General features: G+C 35.8%; 1 protein-coding gene across 2 annotated transcripts in view; it reads left to right on the forward strand.

Annotated features, from left to right (window-relative positions):
• Positions 1–23793, forward strand: part of rg (A kinase anchor protein rugose) — a 366977-nt gene that overhangs the window by 338680 nt on the left and 4504 nt on the right. For both annotated transcript variants that reach the window (XM_089596271.1, XM_089596270.1), the window contains 13 exons: positions 564–679; positions 10317–10429; positions 10556–10696; positions 15933–16052; positions 16782–16934; positions 17005–17077; positions 18710–18894; positions 21893–22070; positions 22183–22263; positions 22360–22527; positions 22626–22889; positions 22968–23164; positions 23266–23417. In XM_089596271.1, coding sequence (XP_089452397.1) covers positions 564–679; positions 10317–10429; positions 10556–10696; positions 15933–16052; positions 16782–16934; positions 17005–17077; positions 18710–18894; positions 21893–22070; positions 22183–22263; positions 22360–22527; positions 22626–22889; positions 22968–23164; positions 23266–23417 — 1941 coding nt within the window. The remainder of the gene's footprint in view (positions 1–563; positions 680–10316; positions 10430–10555; positions 10697–15932; positions 16053–16781; positions 16935–17004; positions 17078–18709; positions 18895–21892; positions 22071–22182; positions 22264–22359; positions 22528–22625; positions 22890–22967; positions 23165–23265; positions 23418–23793) is intronic.

A 23793-nucleotide genomic window follows, 5' to 3' on the forward strand; every position in this document is an offset into this window, starting at 1 on the left:
GCACTCCAACTTGCACCATTACAATCTCTCTCACACTCTTATAGGAATGTATACAGTCACCAGTTTCAACACTTCCACTGGGATACTATTAAAAGAACTGAGCTTGTAAATTCCGAATCGGATACTATCGCCCCAAGAGTTCATAAAACCCATGGAGCTCTCTCTATCTCTCTCTCGTACGTGCTAATTTACGGCGTCGCACAAGCTTTTTGATCTTTGTGGCATCAAAAACAGTCCCTTATTCCTCGTGTTCTCGTTTTGATAGCTGGAAGGACGCACGTGCTTTCGGAATGAAGGCAAAAAAACTTTACCAGCCCGCTCAGCTATGAGCACAGCTCGTGTGTGCATTCGCCGGCGCGAGGGCTTTCAGGATTGAAAAGTGGGAATTTTAATTGAGCCTTTATGGCCGCTGAGTTATGAGCTCTCGATTGGCCGAGTGATGTTAGGATCCCGGTAATTTTTGGATGCACTTTGCCAAGATAGCTCGTGAAATTTGACTTTTCCATTCAGTTAGAAGATTAATGCTGAAATTATTTTAATGACGAGTTTATTTATGTTTGCAGGAGAGTTTCCATGATGTCACCCCGTCAGCTAATGAGAAACTCTAATATGACCCAAAAATGGCAGCGTCGGGAAATCAATAACTTCGAGTACATCATGTTTCTGAACACAATAGCAGGTAAGTTTAATCAATTGAAAAGATAATTAATAGAGCAATGCACAACTTTTTTTCTAATTATTTGCCTTTATTACATTTAAAGTTTAGATCCAACTTGGTCATTTATAGTTGTTAAGTAATTTCAATGAGCATTGAGATTTGCGGGTATTCTTACACAGACAAGTATTTCGGTAACATAGCTCAAGTTTCGTATCCAATGACGTTTACCTTCAAGACCTACGCTCTACCAACAAATCAATGATGAAACAATGACAGCAGGCACGATTATATTTTTATCCTAACTTTCTCGCGATAAAAAAATGCCTTTAATTGACCATAAGGCTCATGATTTTCAATATTTACTGCGCTGTAATCGATACATCTTTGAGTATTCGTGCATGGCAAAGGGATACTTGAATTTACCATAAAAATCTTTGCAGCGAGAGGCAAAAGCATCAAAAGTACAGACAACAGAAATAATTATGATAATACGTGGTAGCAGGAGCCCTTTTATTAATTCCGCGGGGATGTGTAAAATAAAGTTAAGAAAAGTGTCTGGGCAGTGTACGTTCGTACAAAAGGAAGGAAATAAAAAAAGAAAAGCAAAACAAGCGCACGCTCGATAGTCTCGAGCTCTCACTCACGCGTATACGAAGACAAAAAAAGGTGTGTGGCGCGTACGAACTTGCACGTGTGTATCCACACACGCATGGGTATAGACTCGGGGGACTTAGTGCCCATTGAGTGTGGAGCGGAGCTGTGCTCCATACCGTGGCGCGCCGGGCATGCTGCACGCGCGACTGGAGTCTGTCGGAGCGCATTAGGGATGTTCTCCATCAGGCGAGCTCTCGCGGCTTTGGTCCCCTTCGCCCCGTGCACGCGCACAGTTACATATACAGACAGACGCATATGTATAGGGTAAAAGAGTCTGAGACACAAGAGGATGCGCGAGGGTAACTATAGTGGGTAATCCTCTATCTCAGGGGCTTTATCCCCACCTCTTGCACCCTATGTCCCATTGTCCCCTCTTTCGGTGCTCCGTTTTAATTTCACGGCTTTTCTTCCTACCTTTGCTTCCGGCGATGGGTTGGTTTTCGCTTTGTTTTTCCCTCGCTCGCGATTCTTAACGTCAAATCACCGACCGCCTGCAGGCATATCAGTGGGTTCGAGTTTGGTGTAAGGAGACGCGTGCCGGGGCTGCCCAATCGGCACGTTCGATCAGCCTTATCGGATTTTACTTGGGGTTGGTGATGAGGATTGTCGAAAAGCGAGGGTGGTCTGTAATTATGGAGGCTTGCTGGGATCGAATGACTACAGGCTGGCCCGTTCGAGAAAATTTGTATGGGTGTCAGGGTGTTGGGTCAGTATCTTGATGATTAATGATTGACTAATTTGCATTAGTTTTGATGGTCGAAGTAAAATCATAGGATTCTCACAAGACTGCTTTTTTAAGGTTTTATTGTTTACGTTAGTTTTCTACTGGTATGTTCTACAACATATTCCAGCTTTATGGAAACTGAAGACAGACACTCACAAGGGTTCTTTGTAGAACATTAATTAAAAAAAAACATCAATAAAAAATGACCTCGAATTTTTTTTAAGTACACGATTTTTCTGATATTTCAGAGGGTATGGGGAACACGACAAATTTTGTCCCGTGACGGTACCTTGAAGAAAGATAAATTTTTTTCAGGTTACCTTAGACCTTATTTCTTAATTTAAGAACCACTCATGTATTGTACATTTAATGTTTTCATAAAAAAATTAAATTTTAATGGTGGATATCATTGTATTGAAAAAAAAAAAGATGTCCTAAAACAATACTTAAGTTAGTTTTCACGCAGAAAGTGTATAGTTGGATAAAATTAAAGTGTCAAGTTATACTAAAAATGTCAATACGTAAAAATTGAAAACCTTCGTTAAGCTTGGAAAATTAATGGAAATTTGGTTGTAGCCTGGTTGTTGAGTTTGTGTTGAAGCTACACTTTAGCTCTGACGATAAATTTATCAGGTATAGGGAATTTCAGCCATTTTTCCGTATGAGTAAGGCACTTTTTACATTACATTTGGGTCACAAATGTGATCATAGAAAAGTTGGATGCTGTCAAACGAGTTTTTGGTCTTTTTTAAACGTTTTTTACAATTTACAGTGATAAAAGGGCGCAAACATTTTATTGTATAAACTTAATCTTTTTTTCTTGTGAGCTAACAACGATTTCTACGTAAAAATCTTTTAGTTTGGTTTCATCAATGTACGAACGGTAGTTAAAGTACCAATAGTGCTATCTTATAATAGAATGGCCAACTATTAAGTCCTATAATTGTGGACACTGGGATAGCATGTTACTACATTAGCATTTTTATTATTTTCTGCATTTGCATCTATAGTTTTTGTTCTTAGCATCGTTAAAAATACACATATTCTCCATTCGGGTCGTCGAAATTATGTTACAAAAGACCATAAAATACTTGTCTATGATATAAAAAAATTAGAACGAAATTAAACTGTACAAAATGCTACGAGTTTTGACTTTTTTTTATTACTTTATCTATTTATATATTTTTTTTTCATAACATTGTAAACATATCAAGTAAAGTGGCAACAGAATAAAAACTTAAAATAAAATAACAATCGCATGTTTATCGCATGAGAAACACGCATTATATACGATGCAGTACACAATGTTATACCACTTGTAAAAAAAAGGAAAATTTTCGAAACACGGCAAACAAGTAAAGTAAAAAAAATGGTAGAGAGTTTACGACGCAGCACTTGCACGGGGCAAAAGCGCGCGAGCGAGGGATGTTAATGACGCGTACGAGTGAAGAGACGTGTAATTATACGCGGATTTCCGTGGCAAGAGTACAAGCAGCCCGCGGCGCGCGCGTTTCGTATTTACGAGCGTTATATATTAATTGCTTGGATAAATGGCCCGTGGGGATGTGCACCTAAAGATCCTGAGCCGTATCTGCTGGCGCCGGCCGTCCGTGCGGGCGATCAAAAAGAGATACGAGAGCCGAACGGACGGCTTGCCTTTGATTTCGTGCTTTGCATTTATTTATACTCCCTTTATCGGCTCGGATGATTATTTTTCGGCCTCGGTGTGGTGCACCTGAACTTAGTTTATTGCTTCTGCAGATATTTACTTTTGTTCCTCTAATTGCTAAAGCTCCGTGCAATGAAGTACTTATTATCTTTGTTTACTTTTTTGTTTTTTTTTTTTTTTCCTCGAGATGCTGGCAGTATCAATTATCATTATAATATTTACAATTAATGAAAAAAAGTATTGGACATTCTCAGCTTTCTTGTTTCTTCTCATTTGCAGCAGTGCGCTACAACAGCCAGCGATATGTATTTTTCGAATTTAATTACGCACCTCCTTTTATTGCAACTCGTGGTGTGAGCTTACTCATATTTCATAACAGTTACTCCTTGGCTAATATGATAATATAACTGTTGTAACGTGTATGCATTCTATCTGTGTGAGCTTGGAAAGCGTATTTACGATACATTCAATTTTTTTCCTTTTAAATCTCACTTTCAAGTTACGACGATTGGTTATCTTGGTAGATAAATAATTTGTGTGAATACTTAGTTTAATATTTGCGCAATCGTAACCGGTAACAAGAATCCTTACAGTCAATTTATGGATGAAAATGAGTCTCGATGCACGCAAGCAAATTTTTCAAACTTTAAATTCGAAGTACGATTATTGAGGTTTTGATTTCTCTGGCCCCTTTTTGTTTAATTTTAATTACAAAAGTCAAAAAATCATGAAATTAAAATATCTAAAAATTCTCTGTTAAGATAAAAATTATCTAGTTGAGTGTGAATAAGTATATGTTTGATTACGTATGTATACGGTTGTATCTCAAGATTCCATCGGCCAGTTACCATTCAATATGGTTGATTTTGTTTATAGATTCTCAGTAATACTGAAAAATAAAACTTGGGTTTCATTAATTTTTATGAGAGTAATGTATCCCTTGTAGATATAATATTGTAAGGAGAATCAATCATACGAGTCAATATGTCCGATTAATTATAATGCGCAACGTTCCGCTGGCCATTGCTACATTTCTCAGTTCCTGGAATAATTTATTAAACACCAACTAAATGCACATGAAAGATTTCAAATTTGTCTCGATTATAATAAAGTTTCGAAGGAAGCTTTGATATTCTTTCAAAGAAAAGTACGCCGAGCAATGTTAATATCGTGCCATATTTACCCTATAAACTCAAAGTTACTCTGTCGACCAAAATAGTAATATTTTTAATGTTGAGCAAACGACCAAATTCAGAAATTTGATCACTGTTGTTAAAAATTTAAGACATTTTTTCATAGACCTTTTTATGTTTATCCAGTCAGATGGAAACTTTTCATTTTGTTTCATCAATCAATATACGAACCATCACAATCGAGAAAATTGATCTTGTATTCTATATTAGTTTGATACTTTTACTTAACTATTTTCATTGCTTACTTGAAATTTACTAATTTTCTCACCATATAGATAAATGTATTAATGCAATACTTTTAACTATTTTTTAACGCGTTAAATCGATCAAATTATTTCATATTAAATCGAAAAGTTGTCGTGGTGAACTTATTTGAAAAAAAAAAAACAGAAATCTTACTAAAATCAGTGAAAATTACACAATACTCACACGAGCATATTCCCATTATTGAAATAAAAGTATTCTGATGCATTAACCCATTTATGTTTCTCTGTTTACATCGAACCATTTTTAAAGTGTTTCTAAGAAACCCTCATTTTTTACCGACAAAAATATTTTTTTACGAAAAATCAAAAAATAGAGGTCCATGTTGTTTTTATAGAATGTAAACAAATCATAACAGATAACTATTAAAATTTTCGCCTCATCTCTTTCATGACAGATTCACAGGCCCTGCTGATGATGTAGCTGCCAAAAGGTCCGTACATTTATCTTTAGTTCGTCTTAGCTCCACTAAATTATTGTTTCAGAAGGACATAAAATAGGCTAAGATAAACTTCTTCATCCACCACCCAGCTTAACATACGAACAAAATTTGGTCGTTCATATAGTTTCATTGATATCTTGACCGTGTAGGTTTCGGCAGTACTATACCTTGAGCAAAAAAATTATTTTATTTTTTCGACAGAAAGTTCTCACATAAATTATGTTTCAAATCTATAAAAGGAAGTTCACTTGAAGATAAATTAGAAAGTAAGTTGTATTTTTTGTACTGTAACAAGTGGCTACCAAATGTTCTACTCAAGATGTAACGTCAATACTCCATTAAAAAAAATTTGTATGTGAGATAAGTTATTGGTGACTAATAAAATATTAAAAAATTTTACAAATAAATGTATTCTTATTTGTGAAAGAAGTATTGAAAATATACCTAATTATAAAATATATTGAAGTTAGTTTTAAATTCAATGAAATGGTGTAACCGGTATTTCCGGACTCGATTGTAATAGTTGTATGAAAATTATACTTGAAGATGTGGTTTGTCTATCAACTATTTTAAATTAATTGTTCTGATTAAAATGCAGAACCAGTGCAGGTTTTGAAGGCTTCATTAATAATTCTCTCTAAATCAACATCATTTCTCTCTTAAATCAATATCATGTCCCTTCAAATTTGAGTCAATTTTTTTTTTCAAGTAATCTTCATTAACAACTACAATAATTAACTTATAATAAGGAAAAAGTGCGTAAAAAAGAAAGAATTTTTACGTTATCCTTAGAACGTAGGAGCTCAGGAAAAGACAGAAAAAGGAAGACATCAAAATGTACATAATGATATTAAGGAAACTTGTGTATATTGCACAGCAAAACATTGCATTATTGTTAGAGGATGCATGGAGAGCAGATACTACATGTGAAAGTTTTACATATGCATCGTATTTTATAATTCTTTAAAAAAAAGTCAAGCGTAAGATTAGTGCATATCAGAGATTCAATTTAAACATATGTATTGCTTTTTTACAACTAAACATACACAATATTTAATAAGTTCATATCGAGTATCTAAACTACACTTGGAACAACTTTTACATCTCAAAAAAATAATAAACATTACGTCGCTTTAAATTAAAATCTCATTAAAAAACCCCCTACAGCAAACACAAGCCAGGCAGGATGTATACGAATGCAATGTAATTAATTCTTGAGCCCTAAGATTTGGACAGTCGACGCTATGAGGGCAGGGATAAAACAAGAAAAAGTGAGTATACCAGAGGGAGAAAAAAAAATTGAGGTGGGCACGTATCATCGCATCCCCTTCTGGTGCGCCCACACTTTTTTCACGCACGTTACATGACATATAGGTGCGTACAGCTCGGAGTCGATCGAGAAAAGAGACGCGCGCGCGCCAGAGAGAGAAGGTGGACCACCGCAGCGAGAAATTATAAACATCAGCAAAAGGGAGAAAAAAACGACCGACTGCCCACCCGCACACGGTTCTTTTTTTTCCTTCCGGTCTCTGACATGCAAACTTTACTTTAGGCATTTCGGAGGAAATATAGATAAGTGCTTGAGAAACGAGTGCGTTAAGAATGGATCTGTCTGGCGTGCGCATCTAAAGTGCCACATGATAGGTGGGGGAAAATGAAGAAAAAAAAAAAAAAGAAAAAAAAAAGTGAGGGTTGGAAAAAGCAACGGATCGGATGGAGGGCTCCTTTGCGTGTACACATGAGTGTATGAATTTACGAGGCAGAGAGAGGGGGGGGGGTAGATAGTGAGTTTTGTGCTGTCAGAACTCTCCAGCCGAGTTCTCTCTCACCAAGGGGCTATCATTAATTACAGCTTTGATGCGCAGCCGCTTGATTCCACTGTTGGTTCTTTGCCCTTTCACTCCTTTTTTTTTTTTTTTTTTTTTTTTCTTCATTTACTGTTTATTCACTGCCAACGCTACCGTCTATTTTTTACATAATGAGACGATGTTCTTTAATTCAGAGTCTTATTTCCAGATAATTATTCCGGTATTTTCTAGTAAATAATAGGATATGGCGGAGAATCATTTTAAAGTACATAGCGAAAGATGGCCCAAAGCGAGTGTGTTAACCCTTAAGGCCCAGAAAATTTTGTGTTTGTATGATGATGATCAATTCTTTTTTTTCTCGAAAGAAGGTACACAGAACTAAAAAATGAACAAGTAATATTGTAACATTGTCTGTTAATTTCTGATTAATTATCAAAAATAAAGGATCAGTTCAGAAAACCGCTTGATTTTTTTATGAAAATTTGTTGAGGGTTGTAACAAGTTACGTTATGGTTTAAGAAATAAACATACGAAAATTTTTTTTATAATTCTGTAATGTCTGTGATTTTTGTAAACACACATAAACTTACTGAAATAGGGTTGGTGTACAAAAACAAATTGTAGTTTGAATAGATGATACCACGGATACCAAAGAACGCGATTCGGTATTAGTATTTATCCAGTACATGACATGAACCTACTACGTTTAAGTTAGTATCTATCAATGTAGTAATCAATATCATACGATTAAAATCAGTGCTGTAGTCACCAACGGCAATTCTTCATGTATTTGGTGCCAATGGTGAGGTGCGAATTTCAAACTATCGTATTTTACAAGAAAGTTGGATGGAATTGGGCTTATTTATGAAAAATGTCTATAAAGATCCATACATCAAAACAACCAAATATCAAGTAGAATTAAAGTAAGACATAAGTTTATAATTTAGTCATAAAGAAAAACTACCTATACGTGGTGATAAATTATTTTAGGAACTAACAAAAAAATGCCATTTTTATTAAAAAAAATTAAATTGCAACTTTATGATCTACCACAGCAAACTTGGTGATTTATACTTGGTGTTGGACCTACAAACAATAATAGCATCGTTCCGACTATCTAATAAAACTTCCGCGAATATAATAATTCAAATCAACTAGCTCCATTTCTCCTCTCTTTCGCTCGCTTTCTCTCTCTCCATTCATCATTACCTCAACGAAATATATTTCAGTCCTCTGCACTAGCACCAGAAGCGCAAAAAATAGTACTTCACGTTCAGAAAAACGATCACAACGAGGACCCCCTCTCTTTTGCCCCTTTTTTGACAATTTCGTTGACACTCCGCATAACGCGTGTATGATATAAGAAGCCGGCAGCACGTTTTAATTAACCAAAAGCAAAGGACAAGAAATCGAGCGGCTCGAGTTCGAGGTACTCTGAGAATCCTCAGGCCTTTTGCTTGGAAAAGAGACACGCGCCTCCACCTTGTGTGTTGGCTTGTATTGGTATAGCTAATGCAACGCGAATGTGATTTTAGACGGTAGAGTAAGACCTCTACCGCCCCTGACGAGAGGGATTAGTCGCCCTGCTGTGAGTTATGTGAGTTTGCCGGCTGCTCTCACTTCAAGAGAATCGCTTTTTTCATCTAAAAATCAACATTAGAGTCTGATTTTGTTTTTTTATGTTTTGATTTAAAAAAAAACTGCAAAGAGATGAAAAAAATGGGTTACTTCTTGAAACCTTATATTTATTCTATTTAGTAACTTCTTTCGTAAATTTTATGGGCACGGTGTTAAATTCAATTCAAAAACTCATTTTCATTTCAAATTATTACAATAATGTAAAAATAACTTTCTTTGCCAAAACATCAATTATTTGTTGATCTTCAAGTCAGTTTACTCTTTGGCTGGAATTTTTGGTCGTTGATCAGAAATATATGACATTATTGTGAAAATTCATTTGATAAATATTTTGACGGCTAGTCTTAATTTATCACTTTGTAAAATCATTTGTTACAATATTTTTTTTCGTAACACTAGTAAAAAAGTTGATGTCTCAGATTTATAATAGATTTTAATTAGACTGTTTTTTAATTGACAAATTTTTCATTATACAATTATTGCTGCTGCAATAACTATAAAACAAGTATCAATAAAAACATGATTGCAATTATTTCCTTACAAATGAGTATGTGAATCAAAAACAATGCTAACATGTCATTTTCTTGTGAAAATCATGATAAAAAGTTTCCTGGGTGAAAACTATGAAAACATATACATGTATATTCAGTTATATAATATGCTAAATTTTAAATATTATAAACCTTTATTTAAAGTTTTTAAGTTTTTTAATTTTTTGTTTTCATTTATTTTTTCTTTAAATTTGTTGTTTGGCAAAATTTTCGTGGAATGTGGAATATCAGTTCCATTATTCACCCAACGCTAACTTACATCATACAAAATTACATTTTTTAAAAATCTTTAGCATTTGTTACAGATGTAGTATATTAAAACTTATTAAAAAAAAAAAAAAAATGTTGCGTAAGTATTTTTCAGGTAATGTCTTGGCAATTTAATGGTTGTATCAAAATATTGTAAATAATTCCATTAGAGTATAAAAGATCCTGCAAGTATCAGATATTTTTTTACTTTTCTTAACTATTCACACCATTGTTACCAAACTACACTTTTCATGTTTTGTGTATTGAATAAGAATCCTGCAAAAATACTTTTTTTAATCAGTAAAATTAAAAAAAAAAAAATCTTAATCGTCAGTATTATTTGTACTGGTTATTCACTGGTCAATTAGAAGAAAAGTCACATTGCTTTTTAGGGACATAAGGATTGTTTTAAATAAATAAAGGCTATGTCTTAAAATTTTCGTTAATTTTATTTTAATGTTTTTAGGGCGAACTTACAACGACCTCAATCAGTATCCAGTGTTTCCATGGGTACTAACAAATTACGAAACAAAAGAGCTCGATTTGAGCTTGCCCAGCAACTATCGTGATCTGTCAAAGGTGAGATGGCTGTACAAATAAGATTCTTTGCTTTTTTTTCTTCGCATGTTTGTGACAACCTTAATCAATCCACACAAATATGAATTATGTAATACCTATCATTATTTTCCTTCCTATGCATTACAGCCAATTGGAGCCATAAACCCAAGCAGAAGAGCTTACTTCGAAGAACGATTCCAAAGCTGGGAGCACGATAGCATTCCACCGTTTCATTATGGAACACACTATTCCACAGCAGCTTTCGTTCTCAATTGGCTCATACGAGTGGTATGTATTTGATCCTAATGTCATTTTTATAATGTTAATGGTGTAGTGCGATTTGCTCCGTGCACAAACGACTAAAATTAGAACTTTGATACCCAATTTTTGCCGTTTGTGCACGGAGTGAATACAGAATTTACATTTTGCGAGTTTGCATCCAACAATTATCATTTTTACAACTTGACTTATTGGTTGAAAAAAAATTAGTTTTGTTAAGTATCATCTACGAGCTACGCTATCTTAATAAAAGGACAGCTACTTATTTTTCGCAGCTTGTACTAAAACCTCTTTCTATGATTGAGAAAAAATAAATAAACATGTACATGGCACACGACATACGTCAAAAAGATATGAGCGTGACGTGCGACCTGAGAACAGCTTAAAATGTATGAATGTGCTACTAACTCGTTTGGAGTGTACCGACTTCTATGCTCCTACACTAATTTAGGGGCGTGATTGGGGAGGAGATGAGCCTTCTTTTCTCTCCCCTTTTTTCTATTTTTCGAGCTGATCGCGCGGGCGCTGTGTGCTTGCCTCCATTTTTTTTGTCTTCATACCGACGCATCTTTACTGGAACTGTGACGCACCGCTGTTTCTTAAATTCTTCTTTTTGTCCAGCAATATAAGCTCGTACGTAAGTTTGCTCGTGCGTTTGGCACATGTGTGGTATATACGTGCACGTAATGGGTCTGAGTGAAGTGCAGACACAAGTGGGAAAGCAGGTCTGCATGACGGTCTCATTCATTTCGAGGGTGTGGACGATTTTTCAATTTTAATTGCCTTTTCTGCCTCATTTATTCGACTAAACGATGTTGAAATCTGTTAAAAATGGCTACTTTCGACACCTACTCTTTTTTACAATGGATTTTTTCAAACAAATAAAAGTTTTTCAAAACAATTCGGTTTCTTTTTCAATGGTTGTTAAAAAAAAAAAAAAAAAAAAAAAATATACCTTTCGGACATTGATTGAATTTATCTACTTAATTTTTGTAAACATAAATTGTAGATATATACGATGTACTTCTGAATCAAGTAACGAGTCAGATAAAAAAAAAAAAAAAAAAAAACATTTGTAATTTTTATTAATTCAGTTATAAAAAAAAAAACATCGTGCAAATAAGTATTGTCACAACTATGAAACATTAGTGCAAAAAAAATTGACTGTCTGGTTCTACCTCACAGTTATAAAAGGGCATGAGCTCGTCGTTGGCTCAGTTGGTTAGCGTGCTAGCCATTGATACAATGCAGCTCGAGGGATCGTGGGTTCAATTCAATTTGGGGCACTCAGATTTTTTCTGATGGTCTTTCCCGGAATCCAGTTCACGACACCGACTTAGGTCTAAGATTAGTTTTAAGTGAAAAACCCACAGTACCTCAACCCGATGTTATTTCAAAATGTAATTCTAATTGTAATATTACTATAGTTATAAAAGCCTTTAAAGACTTAATAAAGCTTTCAAATAAACACACTACGCAAGTAGGTATTTATTAAAAAAAAATAAAAAATAAAATAAGTGAAAGGGCATTAAATGCCCACAGAAAAAAATTTAGACGTAGGCGAACATTATTTGTTTTTTAATCCCATAAGAGATATTAGAACGTAATCAACTCTAAACAGCATTTAATAACATAAACTCAAACCTTCAAACTCTTGTCCACCTCCCACCTATATCTACGTGCACGTACACAACCATCTCAGCTCGACTTCCCTGCAAGTCCGTTCTCCACCCTTTTATCTGCTTTTATACCCGATTCACTCTTTCATAGTTTGATTATTTCACACGAGCTTTTCTCTTTTTCTCTTGTACTACGCAGAAAATTCGGTAAATTTGTTTTCAATTCAAATAGTTATTTATCTTGCTAATCAATAAAGTCATGATGTTTTTTAATCTTCACCCACTTTTGCGATGATGAAAAATAAATCGCAAGAAGAAAGTTTTGACAAAGTTGGAATCACCTAAAAAAAAAAAATCATCGTTTGGATAATGTATATTTATTGTATAAGGACACAAAATAATTATGGATTTAAAAAACCTTGGCTGAAAGAGAATATTCAATTATTGGTTTCGATGGCTCTTATTAAAAGATATTTGAACATATGAGCCAAAAATTTTGTAGTCTTTTTATGGTTTATAATAATGAAGATTATTTGGTCTATAAGTTACTTACGATCACTAAACGCTTATAACGAAGCGTATTATACTGAAAATTTTTAATTTTCATTATTTTGTCAATGTAACAATAGGTTCTATGATTTTAACGATCATAAATCATCCCAGTGCATCATGATAAAGTGCCTTAAACGTAAAGTAGAATCTGACGAAAAAATAATGATGTATGTATAACGTATTGTGGTAATTTCTAACAACAATTTCAGAAACATTAAGTAGGTTTGCAAATTTTACAGATTTGTTTGGTACCAATAAGGTAAAATTAGTTGGGTAGCCAGGAATCAGCATAATTTTTTTCGCCAAAAATATCAAAAATATTGGTCATCGAACGCTATTAAAATGTATGCGTTGAAACGTTAAAAGATAACACAGGACCACAAAAAAAAAAAAGTGGAAGGGTCCCTTTCAGCAACAATGCATTTTTTATGTTTTTTGAGGCGCTGACTTCATTCCCATTGTTTAAATTGCTCAATCACATAACAATTTTCTACACTTGTTAACATGGGGACTACTTTAATTACTGAAATAAAAGCATTGCCGCTTATGGGCACGTTTTTCGTTAATAAAAAAGAATTGTGATGTGATAGAGCAATTTAGACAATGGGAATGAAGTCAGCGCCTCAAAATACATAAGAAATGCATTGTTGCTGAAAGGGACGATTCCACTTTTTTTTGTGGTCCTGTGATAATCTACCAGTCTGTGATGATGAAAACATATAAAAAATAGAGCATCGTTTGTTGTTGAAGTATTCCATGCTATTAAATTCATGGCTGAAAATCCTATATTTTTTGAATTTCGTACAATCAGCTTAGGGAAGAATTCAAATACAGCACATGCCTAAATCTCTTCGTACTTTCTTTGTGATATCATTGATAATACAAGAGATTCGAGCTCACTCATTAATCTGAAATTTTAGGCCTGCTGTTTCAAAATGACTATTGTACATTCAGATCATTCTAAAAAACGTTTTAAAAATATTCCCCACTCGTACTTCACAACTGCATGAAAAAAATAAACTGACCGTACAATATCAGATTCATCTCTTTTACTCTTATCAATAAGCTAGAGTCGCTAACATCAGTATCTTACGATGAAAAATCGATTCTCAAATCATCGGGTACAACTGCTTTGAATTGTCGCCAAGGCAGTTGACTGACTGATGATGAAAGCAGGTTTTCTCTTACTTGTAAGTGTAAGCAAGCCAGCCAAGAGTAGACTGACAAAACGTACACACACGCCAGCTGTAAAGTGTTGCTTAAGTGGTCGTTTAAAGATCCAAGCCACCGCGTCGCCTCGCTTGAAACTCGCACGCGTCGAGAGAGTAATTTTTTCAGGGGCGTGAGTGTTTGGCGTGGGGCATTTCTGGGATATTTACGCCGCTTCCTCGGACAGTAAGGCACTTTGATAACTTAGCTTTGATTGATTTTACAACGTGCGTGCTTAAGTAAACACACCCACGCTCATGGCTGCACGCCCGTTAACTTATAACGGTGTGAGGTCCATTTGCTGGGATTTATTTTTAGTACTGCACAGAATGCGAAAAATGAAACAGATTTGGTGCCTTGTGCATAAAAGTAATGCTACGGAAAAAAGAAAACTGAAGAGAGGAGTACTTGTATTGAGAAGGAGAACCCATTGTTGGAATGAATTGTTTTACATTAAAGTTACAGATATCGAGTGTTATTTTTTGAATGAAGCTGAAACTAGCATTGACAAATCCAGCAGCATGACCGTCACAATACCAACCAAAATAAAAAATGAAAAAACGACTGAAATAAATATACTATACGTAATAAGATACGTAATAAAACTTTAAAATTAATTTTTTAATACTACTAAACAACAAAATATTATTAATAAAAATTATTGATTGATAAAATACCGATTTCCGAGATTCTGACCGAAAAAAATCAATTTCTTGGCTTTCAAACAATAGTCTTGCTTAGGTATAAGAGTTTTTATTTGCAAACTCATACATAAACAGGTGAGATGTGATTATCAAAGGGTACTTGGCGATATTTTTTAGTATCGGTAAGGTCAAGCGTCAAAAAGTTAGTGATTTCCGCGATTATACTTCTACAAAATATCACTTGGTACCCTTTGAAAATCACATCTTACCTGTTGATGTACATTTATACAAATAAAAACTCTTATACCTAAGCAAGATTATCGTTTAAAAGCCGAGAGATTGATTTTTTTTATTCAGAATCTCGGAAATCGGTATTTTATCAATCATTAGTTTTTATTATTAACATTTTGTCATTTAGTAGCGTCAGAAGGTTTATTTTGAAGTTTTATGGCGTACTTAATTATGCAGTATATATTTTTCGGTCGTTTTCACATTTTCTGTTTTGGATGGTATTGTGACGGTCGTGCTGCTGGATTTGTCTGCTGGATTAAACATCATATTTTTTAAAACTAACGACATTAGCAAAAATCCTGTCAAAAGTAAGGAATTGAAGATGTACTATGTCGTGTGAGGTGCATGTGAAATGAAATAAATCTGTATTCTTTTTTTTGTACATCTTTTGTAGTTATGGAAATTACCTACTGAAGATTTATTGTTCAAAAAAAATCTTTTTTTTCGTTCCCTTTCATCTGATGCTTTTCAATAAACTGGCTTCTGTAAATAAACTATTGAGCAACCACCACTGCATACTGAGCATTGGTCCCAACCCTAATCTTTATCCATTTTGCCATTCTTCCTTCTGTTTCTTCATACTTTCTAATTGGTCCATAATGGACCCAAGGCGATGTAAAGTAGACTTATCTGGGCGGCCAGCCCGACCCTGTGGGAACGAAAAATCTTCATGAGGAAAAAACTCTCACCAGGATCAGCTACAGGGCTTAGAGACAAATAACAGATTTTAAATACTATTGAAAAAGTTTTTGAGCTTACCTAGCTGAGATTTGTAATGATTTATTTCACTGTCATATATCTTATAGTATTGCAAACTCACTAAAATGTGTGTCCAAACCCACTCAGCTACAACTTTTCTTTACCTACGTCCCTTCATTAGTTTAAATGCATTAATAACATTATTTACGATTTTATCATTTTTTGTTACAGGAACCCATGACAACCATGTTCTTAGCTCTGCAAGGTGGTAAATTTGATCATCCAAACAGACTGTTTTCATCCATCGCATTATCATGGAAAAACTGCCAGCGAGACACCTCAGACGTCAAGGTAGAGCGCATTTCATACATCTGCATCTTAAAATGTTATACACGAAATTGCATTAAGTTGCAGTTATGTCCAACATGTAAAAATAATCTCAAGAGGATAAAAGATTTTCAAAAACTGCAATTCCTTACTACTCCTTCTAAGGGGTCAACAAAAAATTTTATCACACATTTGCAGTCAGAGAGGAGCTTTTGTACAATGCTTAAAAAAGGCAGTTCCTAAGCTATAACATATTCACATATTTTCTATTGCATGACCGAAAGGACTTTTTTTCTCGGTTTTGAGGGAAGGGGAGTAAAAGTGATATATTTTTCGTCCTATGGCAGCTAATAGCAAATTATTTGATTGTTTTTCATTACCTTTAGGGTATTTCGTTGAAAGTCTTTCAAGTCATAGAAATGTAAATAGGTACATACTGACGAACGTATGGCATCTCAAAGGTTTAGGTGTGAAGGGCTTATGACACTACAAAAATAATTGATCCAAAGTTAAACTCTCTTCTATCGTCGTCTGCTTTTGATGACGAGTAAAAAATAGATCCAGTTATCTCCTCAGCATGAGGTGATAAAAGTAACTGCATATATATGAGAATTGTCATTTCCATACATGATGTAATACTTTGCTCTGGTGGAATATGTAGCAGTTGAGCCTTACATATTAAAGCTTGATCTTTGTGAATGAATCGAACGATTTGTCGGTTTCCTGTTCTTAACGATCTCTCTTTCCTGACAGGAATTGATACCGGAGTTCTTCTTCCTGCCAGAGATGTTTGTCAACACGAATCGATATCGGCTCGGAAAGCAAGATGATGGCAGTTGCGTTGGTGACGTTGAGCTCCCACCTTGGGCTTCCTCTCCCGAGGAGTTTATCCGAATCAATCGAATGGTACGTACTATTGTTACTCGTTGCAAAACTGTACTTTGCGACACAAAATGAAATTATTGTTTTTTTTTAGGCTTTGGAATCCGAGTTTGTCTCCTGCCAATTGCATCAGTGGATAGACCTCATATTTGGCTACAAACAGAAAGGTACGGGCGCTGGTAACTTTTTCACGTAAATCCTTTAGGATACTGATTTTCAATAATTTATCGTATCAGTTTATCTTTACTTTGTTTAAGCTTAAATGTATATTTGTACATTTTTATAATAATTTTTGAAATACCCAATGATATTCAGATAAACAAGTATAAAAGAAAATATGGTACGAAAAAAAAAAAAAAAAAAAAAAAAAATGAAACATCAAGCACAAATCTGCACTAACATCAAAGCGAATTAGCCACTATGTGATCCAATCTCCGAAAGTGTCATTCAATCAGCGTTTTTGGTCGAAAAACGACACGAGTGAAAGGAGGGCGTAGGGGAGGGTGAAACGTTTACGAGTGATTCCACGCGTATCGAGAAATAAAAGCACAAAAGCATGCGTCAAAAACTCCCGAGGCTCGCAAGCGATGTTAATTGCGAAAGGCGCTTCTGTATCCGTTCCAAGTCTTCTTCGAAGCAGAGAAATCCAGCTTTCGCCATCGTCGTCGTATGGAATGAATTAGTTCTTACCAATTAGGCCACGTGCTCGCGTGACACGAAATTTTAGTTCTTAGGTACACGAGTATACCTACCGCTGATCTTTTTTCTTCTTCTTCTTCGTGCCTTGTCTATATATATACGTGCATGGCAGCTTTCCTGATCTCCCATATACCTTTTCTCTTGGGGGCTATAGCATATTAAAGACGAATGGTGTGGGGGTGCTTGCTCATGGTACATTCGTGCGGTGATGCGTCCCAAGAGTTGGGGTGCAATGTTGCGCCGGAAATAGAGCCACTTATGCACACGGGGACTCAGCGGATGAGGCTTGGCTCTTTCTCTCTCTCTCTCTCTTTTAGCTGGCGCTTAGAGAGCCAGTATCGACCAAGTTCCTGTGTGTGTTTTTTGTCATCGTATGTTCTTCTTGTTTTCTGGTTGCTTCTCCTCTTTCGGGGCGACGTTTTTTTCGTTTCTAACGCTTTCTCTCGTTTTCACGCGTGTCGTGTGTCTCTCGGAAGACCACGAGGGAGCAGAGCTACTCTTTTAATGGAGGAAGGTTGAAAAAACGGAGCGAAGATTAATGACCTGGTAATTAATGCCTTCGGAGTACGCGCTCTTGTAAGACCTGTGGGATTTCGTTAAGAAGGTGAACTATGATAATCGTAAAAAAAAACGTTTATCTATTAATACGAACTTTTTTCCCTGATATTGTTGGGCTTATTACTTTTTTTTTTGACGGAAATCAAAGTAAATTTAGTACAACTCCCTGAATTAGTATTTTAATAACACTCGGTGTTTCTGAACAGAAGTCCCTGCTGTGGAGTCTTGAGAATTTCCTGTGCAACTGTGTTTATTTTGGTCACTTATAGAGCTTATTCAAATTTTTTTTTCTTTTTTTTCATGACAGCAAGAAAATTGTTATGATATCTCAAGAAAATAGTTAAAGTAACGTGTACAAAATAAATCTCAGTAATTATCCACCCTCGTTGTTACCCAAACTGTGTAAATAACCTAAACACTGAGCATGAAATTTTATTAAAACTACTGGATACCTTAAACAATGAAAATAATGGAAAACTTAAATATCATTCTCTTTCTATTTATTAGAAAAAAAATTAAGGTTCTAGTGTTAATGTTTTTAGGTCCCGAAGCAGTGCGAGCGACAAACGTGTTTTACTACCTCACGTACGAGGGTAGCGTTGACCTGGAGTCGATTACCGATCTCATGATGAAGGAGGCCATTGAAAATCAGATAAGAAATTTCGGTCAGACACCCTCACAGCTTCTCATGGAACCCCACCCACCTAGAAGTTCTGCGATGCATTTGGTAAGTGTTAACAGTTTCAAAGTATAATATGCATGACTTTGGCATAGAGCTCCTGCTAGATTTAGGAAAGCATCAATTTTTTCTTGTCTTTAAAATGCGATAATATCGAGGCAAGAGGGTCCACACAAGTAAATAAATCTATTCTCAAAAGGTTATATGGCCAAGATTTCCTAGGTATCTTGTTTTTCTCTCAAGTAATAATACATTTGTTTCTTATACTGGCGAAAATAAAACACCGTTTAGCTTCCTTTCATGGTAAGATTCTTTTTCTGTGTCTCAAAAAGGATAGTTACTATACTATAAAATGCTCTTTAAAACGTAATTCAGTGTGTATACTGCCGCGTACAACCTAATAAAACAAAACTACTCAAAATATTTATTTGCTGGGCTCTCCAGTCGTTTGTTATTTGTTCTTTTTCTTTTTTACTCATGTCAACTTGTTAAGCTTTGTTATGAGATTTACGTACTATTATTTTTTTTTTTATTTCAAAAACTTTTATTGTACAGACATCTTTATTTTATTTTTCCGCCCTCGGATGGTTTTGGGAGTCTGGTACTTCCTCGGGCAAAAAAGCAGTTTTCCGATACTCGTTCAAAAAGTCTCCTTTACGAACCTCGTTACGGACCTCGCCTTCGGCTCGGGCCGCAAACCTCTTGGTTCGCAAACAAAGACTTTTCAAACTCGTAGGAAAACTACTACTTCGCAACAGTGTGCGGAAAATAGGTGTTTTCCGCACTGATATTAGTGTGGAAAATCGATTTTCCCACATAGTGTGCGGAAAAAGTGTGTGGCAAAGATTTTTCCGCACAGTGTACGGAAAAGGTGTGCGACAAAAACCTTTTCAGCTAACTCGTGCTACGCACTCGTGTGCTCAACTGGCACTCGTTCCCGTCAACTCCGGCCACTCGTGCGAGTCAATCACGACTCGTGCGGGAAATCGTCTTTTCCGCACTTTTTACGTAAATAACTATTACTACATCAATTTGATGACTCCGTTCAAATATTAACATTTATTTCCGTATTAGTTTTCACACTTATTTTTATGTTGATAATTTTTTAGTCCAAACGTTTTCTCTATTCATTCAAATACATATTTCTTTTACACCCCCTGATTATGTTATAGTATTTGCCAAATTATGTGAATGTATCTTTTTATAACTTTTAAATATTTTGCGAGTCTTAACGTCTTTGTTCTTACACTTTAGATCTTATCTAATAACGATTAGTAATGCATCGTAATGTGTCGAAATTTTTCCTTATGTACTCAAGAGTCTTTATTCTTTGTTCTGGTATTTTCATTATTACCTTAGCTACTCCGTTCTTACAGTTAATTTGCAATGACTGAATTTTATGTTCGAAGCTCCAATATCATTAAAGGTTGTAAAAACATTGAGTCTTCAACATTGCAGCACAACATTTAGGCAACGTCATAAAAATAAGAATAGATACATACGTAAGAAAAGGGTGTAACCTTCACTGAAACCCGAGTTCAAAATTTTTTCCTTGTAGGTACATGGCATTACGAGTTAAATGGGCCCTATCTCAAAGGTGTGCCTCGAAAATAATTTTTTTATTAAAACGGGGGACAAAAACGGGATATTTTTTATGGATTTTCTCGTATACATACATAGAATACAGAGTATATTCCATTTTCTCTCATACGTAGGTCATTATATGCAAAATTTTTTTCGTATTTTCTATGACCATAATAAGCTAAAACTTTTTGAGCAATGCTGGATCTGCAGAAGAAAAACTTTTACGACGACTGTCTTATTTTATTAAAAAAAAAGAGCCCTACGTGCTCTTATAAATTCGTTAAAAAATTTACGTGTTGTACTGTACCAAATGGAAATTAAAATTTACCCCTGCACTTATATCATATGCAAAACAGCTATATTTTAACGCACCACTTTCGAGTTGATAGTCCAACACATTGAAAAGTTACATGACATTTTTTAGCGTTACGGGCTCTTAGCTTTTATTTTGGGGAGACAGAATTTACGAATTTTTGAAAGCTTGTAGCACTGGCTCATCGGGATGGAAAAATCGAAGAAAATTCCTGCAACATTCTGAATTTTCGTAAAATACAATAGTTTCAGTTTGAACACAAAAATTTAATCCCGTGTATTTGTGAGAGTATTTTCCGTTGGAATTTGAAATTTATCTGAGGTGGTTCTTTTATCGTTGTATAGGAACTACAAGTTACTTTTAAGTTATTTGAAAAATTTAACGTACAAAAAGTTAGATAGGATTTCTGTAAGCGACCACTAAAATATGTTAATTAAAAAAAGAAGAATTCATTCGTTCATAATTCGGTGTACACTGAGAGAAATGATTTTTGTGTAAGATATCTTTGGGACTTTTCAACTAAACACTCAATATTTTACTCAAAAAACTATTAAGGAATAATACTCTTTTTTCATTTAAATTTATAAAGGAGATTTAGATTTCTCGTAGAAAGCCAAAAGTATTTATAAAATCTACGTACGAACAAAACGATGATTTTGATTGTTTTATTTTTCAACCAAAGGATATTTATAAGAATTTCAGGGTGTTTTGCAGAAGCTCGACCTCTCGACGACAAGAACAAAAAAACTTAAAACTTAATGCCTTTGTATATGTGAGCGTAAAAAATCTTTCTGACTCTGAAGACATGAATTTATAATGATTCGCCCCAGAAAATAAAAGTGTGGGCGACTAAATTTTTGTCCTGCGACTCTGTACTACAACACACTATGTGCAGGGTACTGCTAAAGTTGAATTTCTATAGATCTTTGTTGCAAAAAATATCGTTTACTCAACAACTAGCTTTGTCCGGCCAACAACGCACATACTCGTATGAGAACAACTTTCTTTCACCCCCGTGGCAAAGCATGATACATTTGTTCAGATTTAATTGGCTATCGACTGCGTGATTGCGCATTACTTGTAGTTTTAGATTCCCTCATTAAATTCTCTTTTTCTATAATCACGCCATAAACTGATTTACTCTTCCAGTCACCAATGATGTTCTCGAGCGTTCCCGAAGACGTGTGCATGACTCTAAAGTTCCTGTCGAACTCCCCCATCTGCCACATATCCGCCAACACATATCCGCAGCTGCCTTTGCCCTCCGTTGTTACTGTCACGATAAATCAGCAGTTCGCGGTCAACCGATGGAACACCAACTACGCAGGTAATTCAAAATTACATTCAATCTCATGATTGAGAATCGACTGGACTATCCATCTACAGTCTCTGCACGCGCTTTGATTTTATCGATTGTTTCATTGTTCTCGTTTTCATAGCATCCGTCCAATCGCCGAGTTACGCCGATACTCCACAGGCTCAAGCGGCCAACCAACCTCTTTCCATGGACCCCATTTTATGTAAGAACATTACATCCAATTGCACGTTGTACGCGTTAACTCGTCTTTAAGGGGAAAACAATAAATAAATGAAAATCTTACGCCACGCACTTTCAGCTCAAACGTCGAACAGCTCGAACCCTGCGTTAAAACGCCACCTGGGGGACAACTTCAGTCAAAAGCTCAAAATCCGAAGCAACTGCTTCGTAACTACGGTCGACAGCCGGTTCCTCGTTGCCTGTGGCTTTTGGGACAACAGTTTTCGAGTTTTCTCCACCGAAACAGGCAAGCACCGGCGTCTACTGCATTTATATATTATCTACTGCACGAATCTTCTGTTGAATACAACCGGTACATCATCTGACTCGCAATTTCAATTACAGCAAAAATCGTCCAGATCGTGTTCGGGCACTACGGCGTGGTGACGTGCCTATCCCGCAGCGAGTGCAACATCACCTCGGACTGCTACATAGCCTCCGGCAGTGCTGATTGCACGGTGCTGCTCTGGCACTGGAACGCCCGGACGCAGATGATAGTCGGGGAGGGCGAGGTACCCGCGCCTCGCGCCACCCTTACCGGTCACGAGCAGCCGGTCACTGCCGTCGTCATCTCGGCGGAACTGGGTCTCGTCGTCTCGGGATCTTACTGTGAGTGTACGCCCGACAAAGTGCTCACGAATCAGTTTTACTAATTTTACTGACCGAATGTTGACCGAATTTTAAAAGGTGGACCGGTTTTGGTGCACACGACGTTTGGCGATTTGCTGAGATCGCTAGAACCACCAGCTGGATTCTCGTCGCCGGAAAACATCGCCATGTCGAGAGAAGGCGTCATCGTAGCAAATTACGAGCGCGGACACATTGCTGCCTTCACGATCAATGGCAAACGCCTTCGCTTTGAGTCGCACAACGACAATCTACAAGTAAGTATAACTATTGATTTCCCTCTACAGAAATCTCATTTTCCTACATGAAGAATTGAAAAGTAAAAAACTTGACTCAATTTTACGTGATTTGTTTGAAGTGCTTACTCCTGAGTCGCGACGGGGAATATTTGATGACCGGAGGTGATAAAGGTATCGTCGAAGTTTGGAGAACGTTCAACCTGGCGTTGCTGTATGCATTTCCAGCGTGCGAAAGCAGCGTCCGGTCATTGGCACTTTCCCACGATCAACGGTAAGCATGAGAATCCTTTTTTCTCAACTGATTCAATACACGAATTGTCAATAACGAAGAAGGAGTGAAAGTTTTGAAACAACCGGATGTATTATTTATGTTGCTGATCGTGGAATTTGCGATAGTCGTAGAAATACTATTTTTATTAGACAAGGCTGGTCACTCTGCCACAGTAGTTCCTTTTTATTTGCCACAATAATTACCCGTCACTTATCGCTGTTATGCGCTTACCGATTCAAGAGTAAACTCAAAACAGCATTAAAAAAATGTTCTCTCCAAAAAAGATGGTGCTTTGTATACTTTTCTTAAAGAGCTTGTTATTACCTTATGTATGTTTAAATTGATATTTGATAATTCAGATGAGATGGTTTTAATT

Source organism: Copidosoma floridanum, unplaced genomic scaffold (genome assembly GCF_036245765.1).
Source record: "Copidosoma floridanum isolate Cflo_tuat_1 unplaced genomic scaffold, Cflo_Japanese_pri ptg000030l, whole genome shotgun sequence".
In the NCBI taxonomy this organism is placed as follows: Eukaryota; Metazoa; Arthropoda; class Insecta; order Hymenoptera; family Encyrtidae; genus Copidosoma; species Copidosoma floridanum.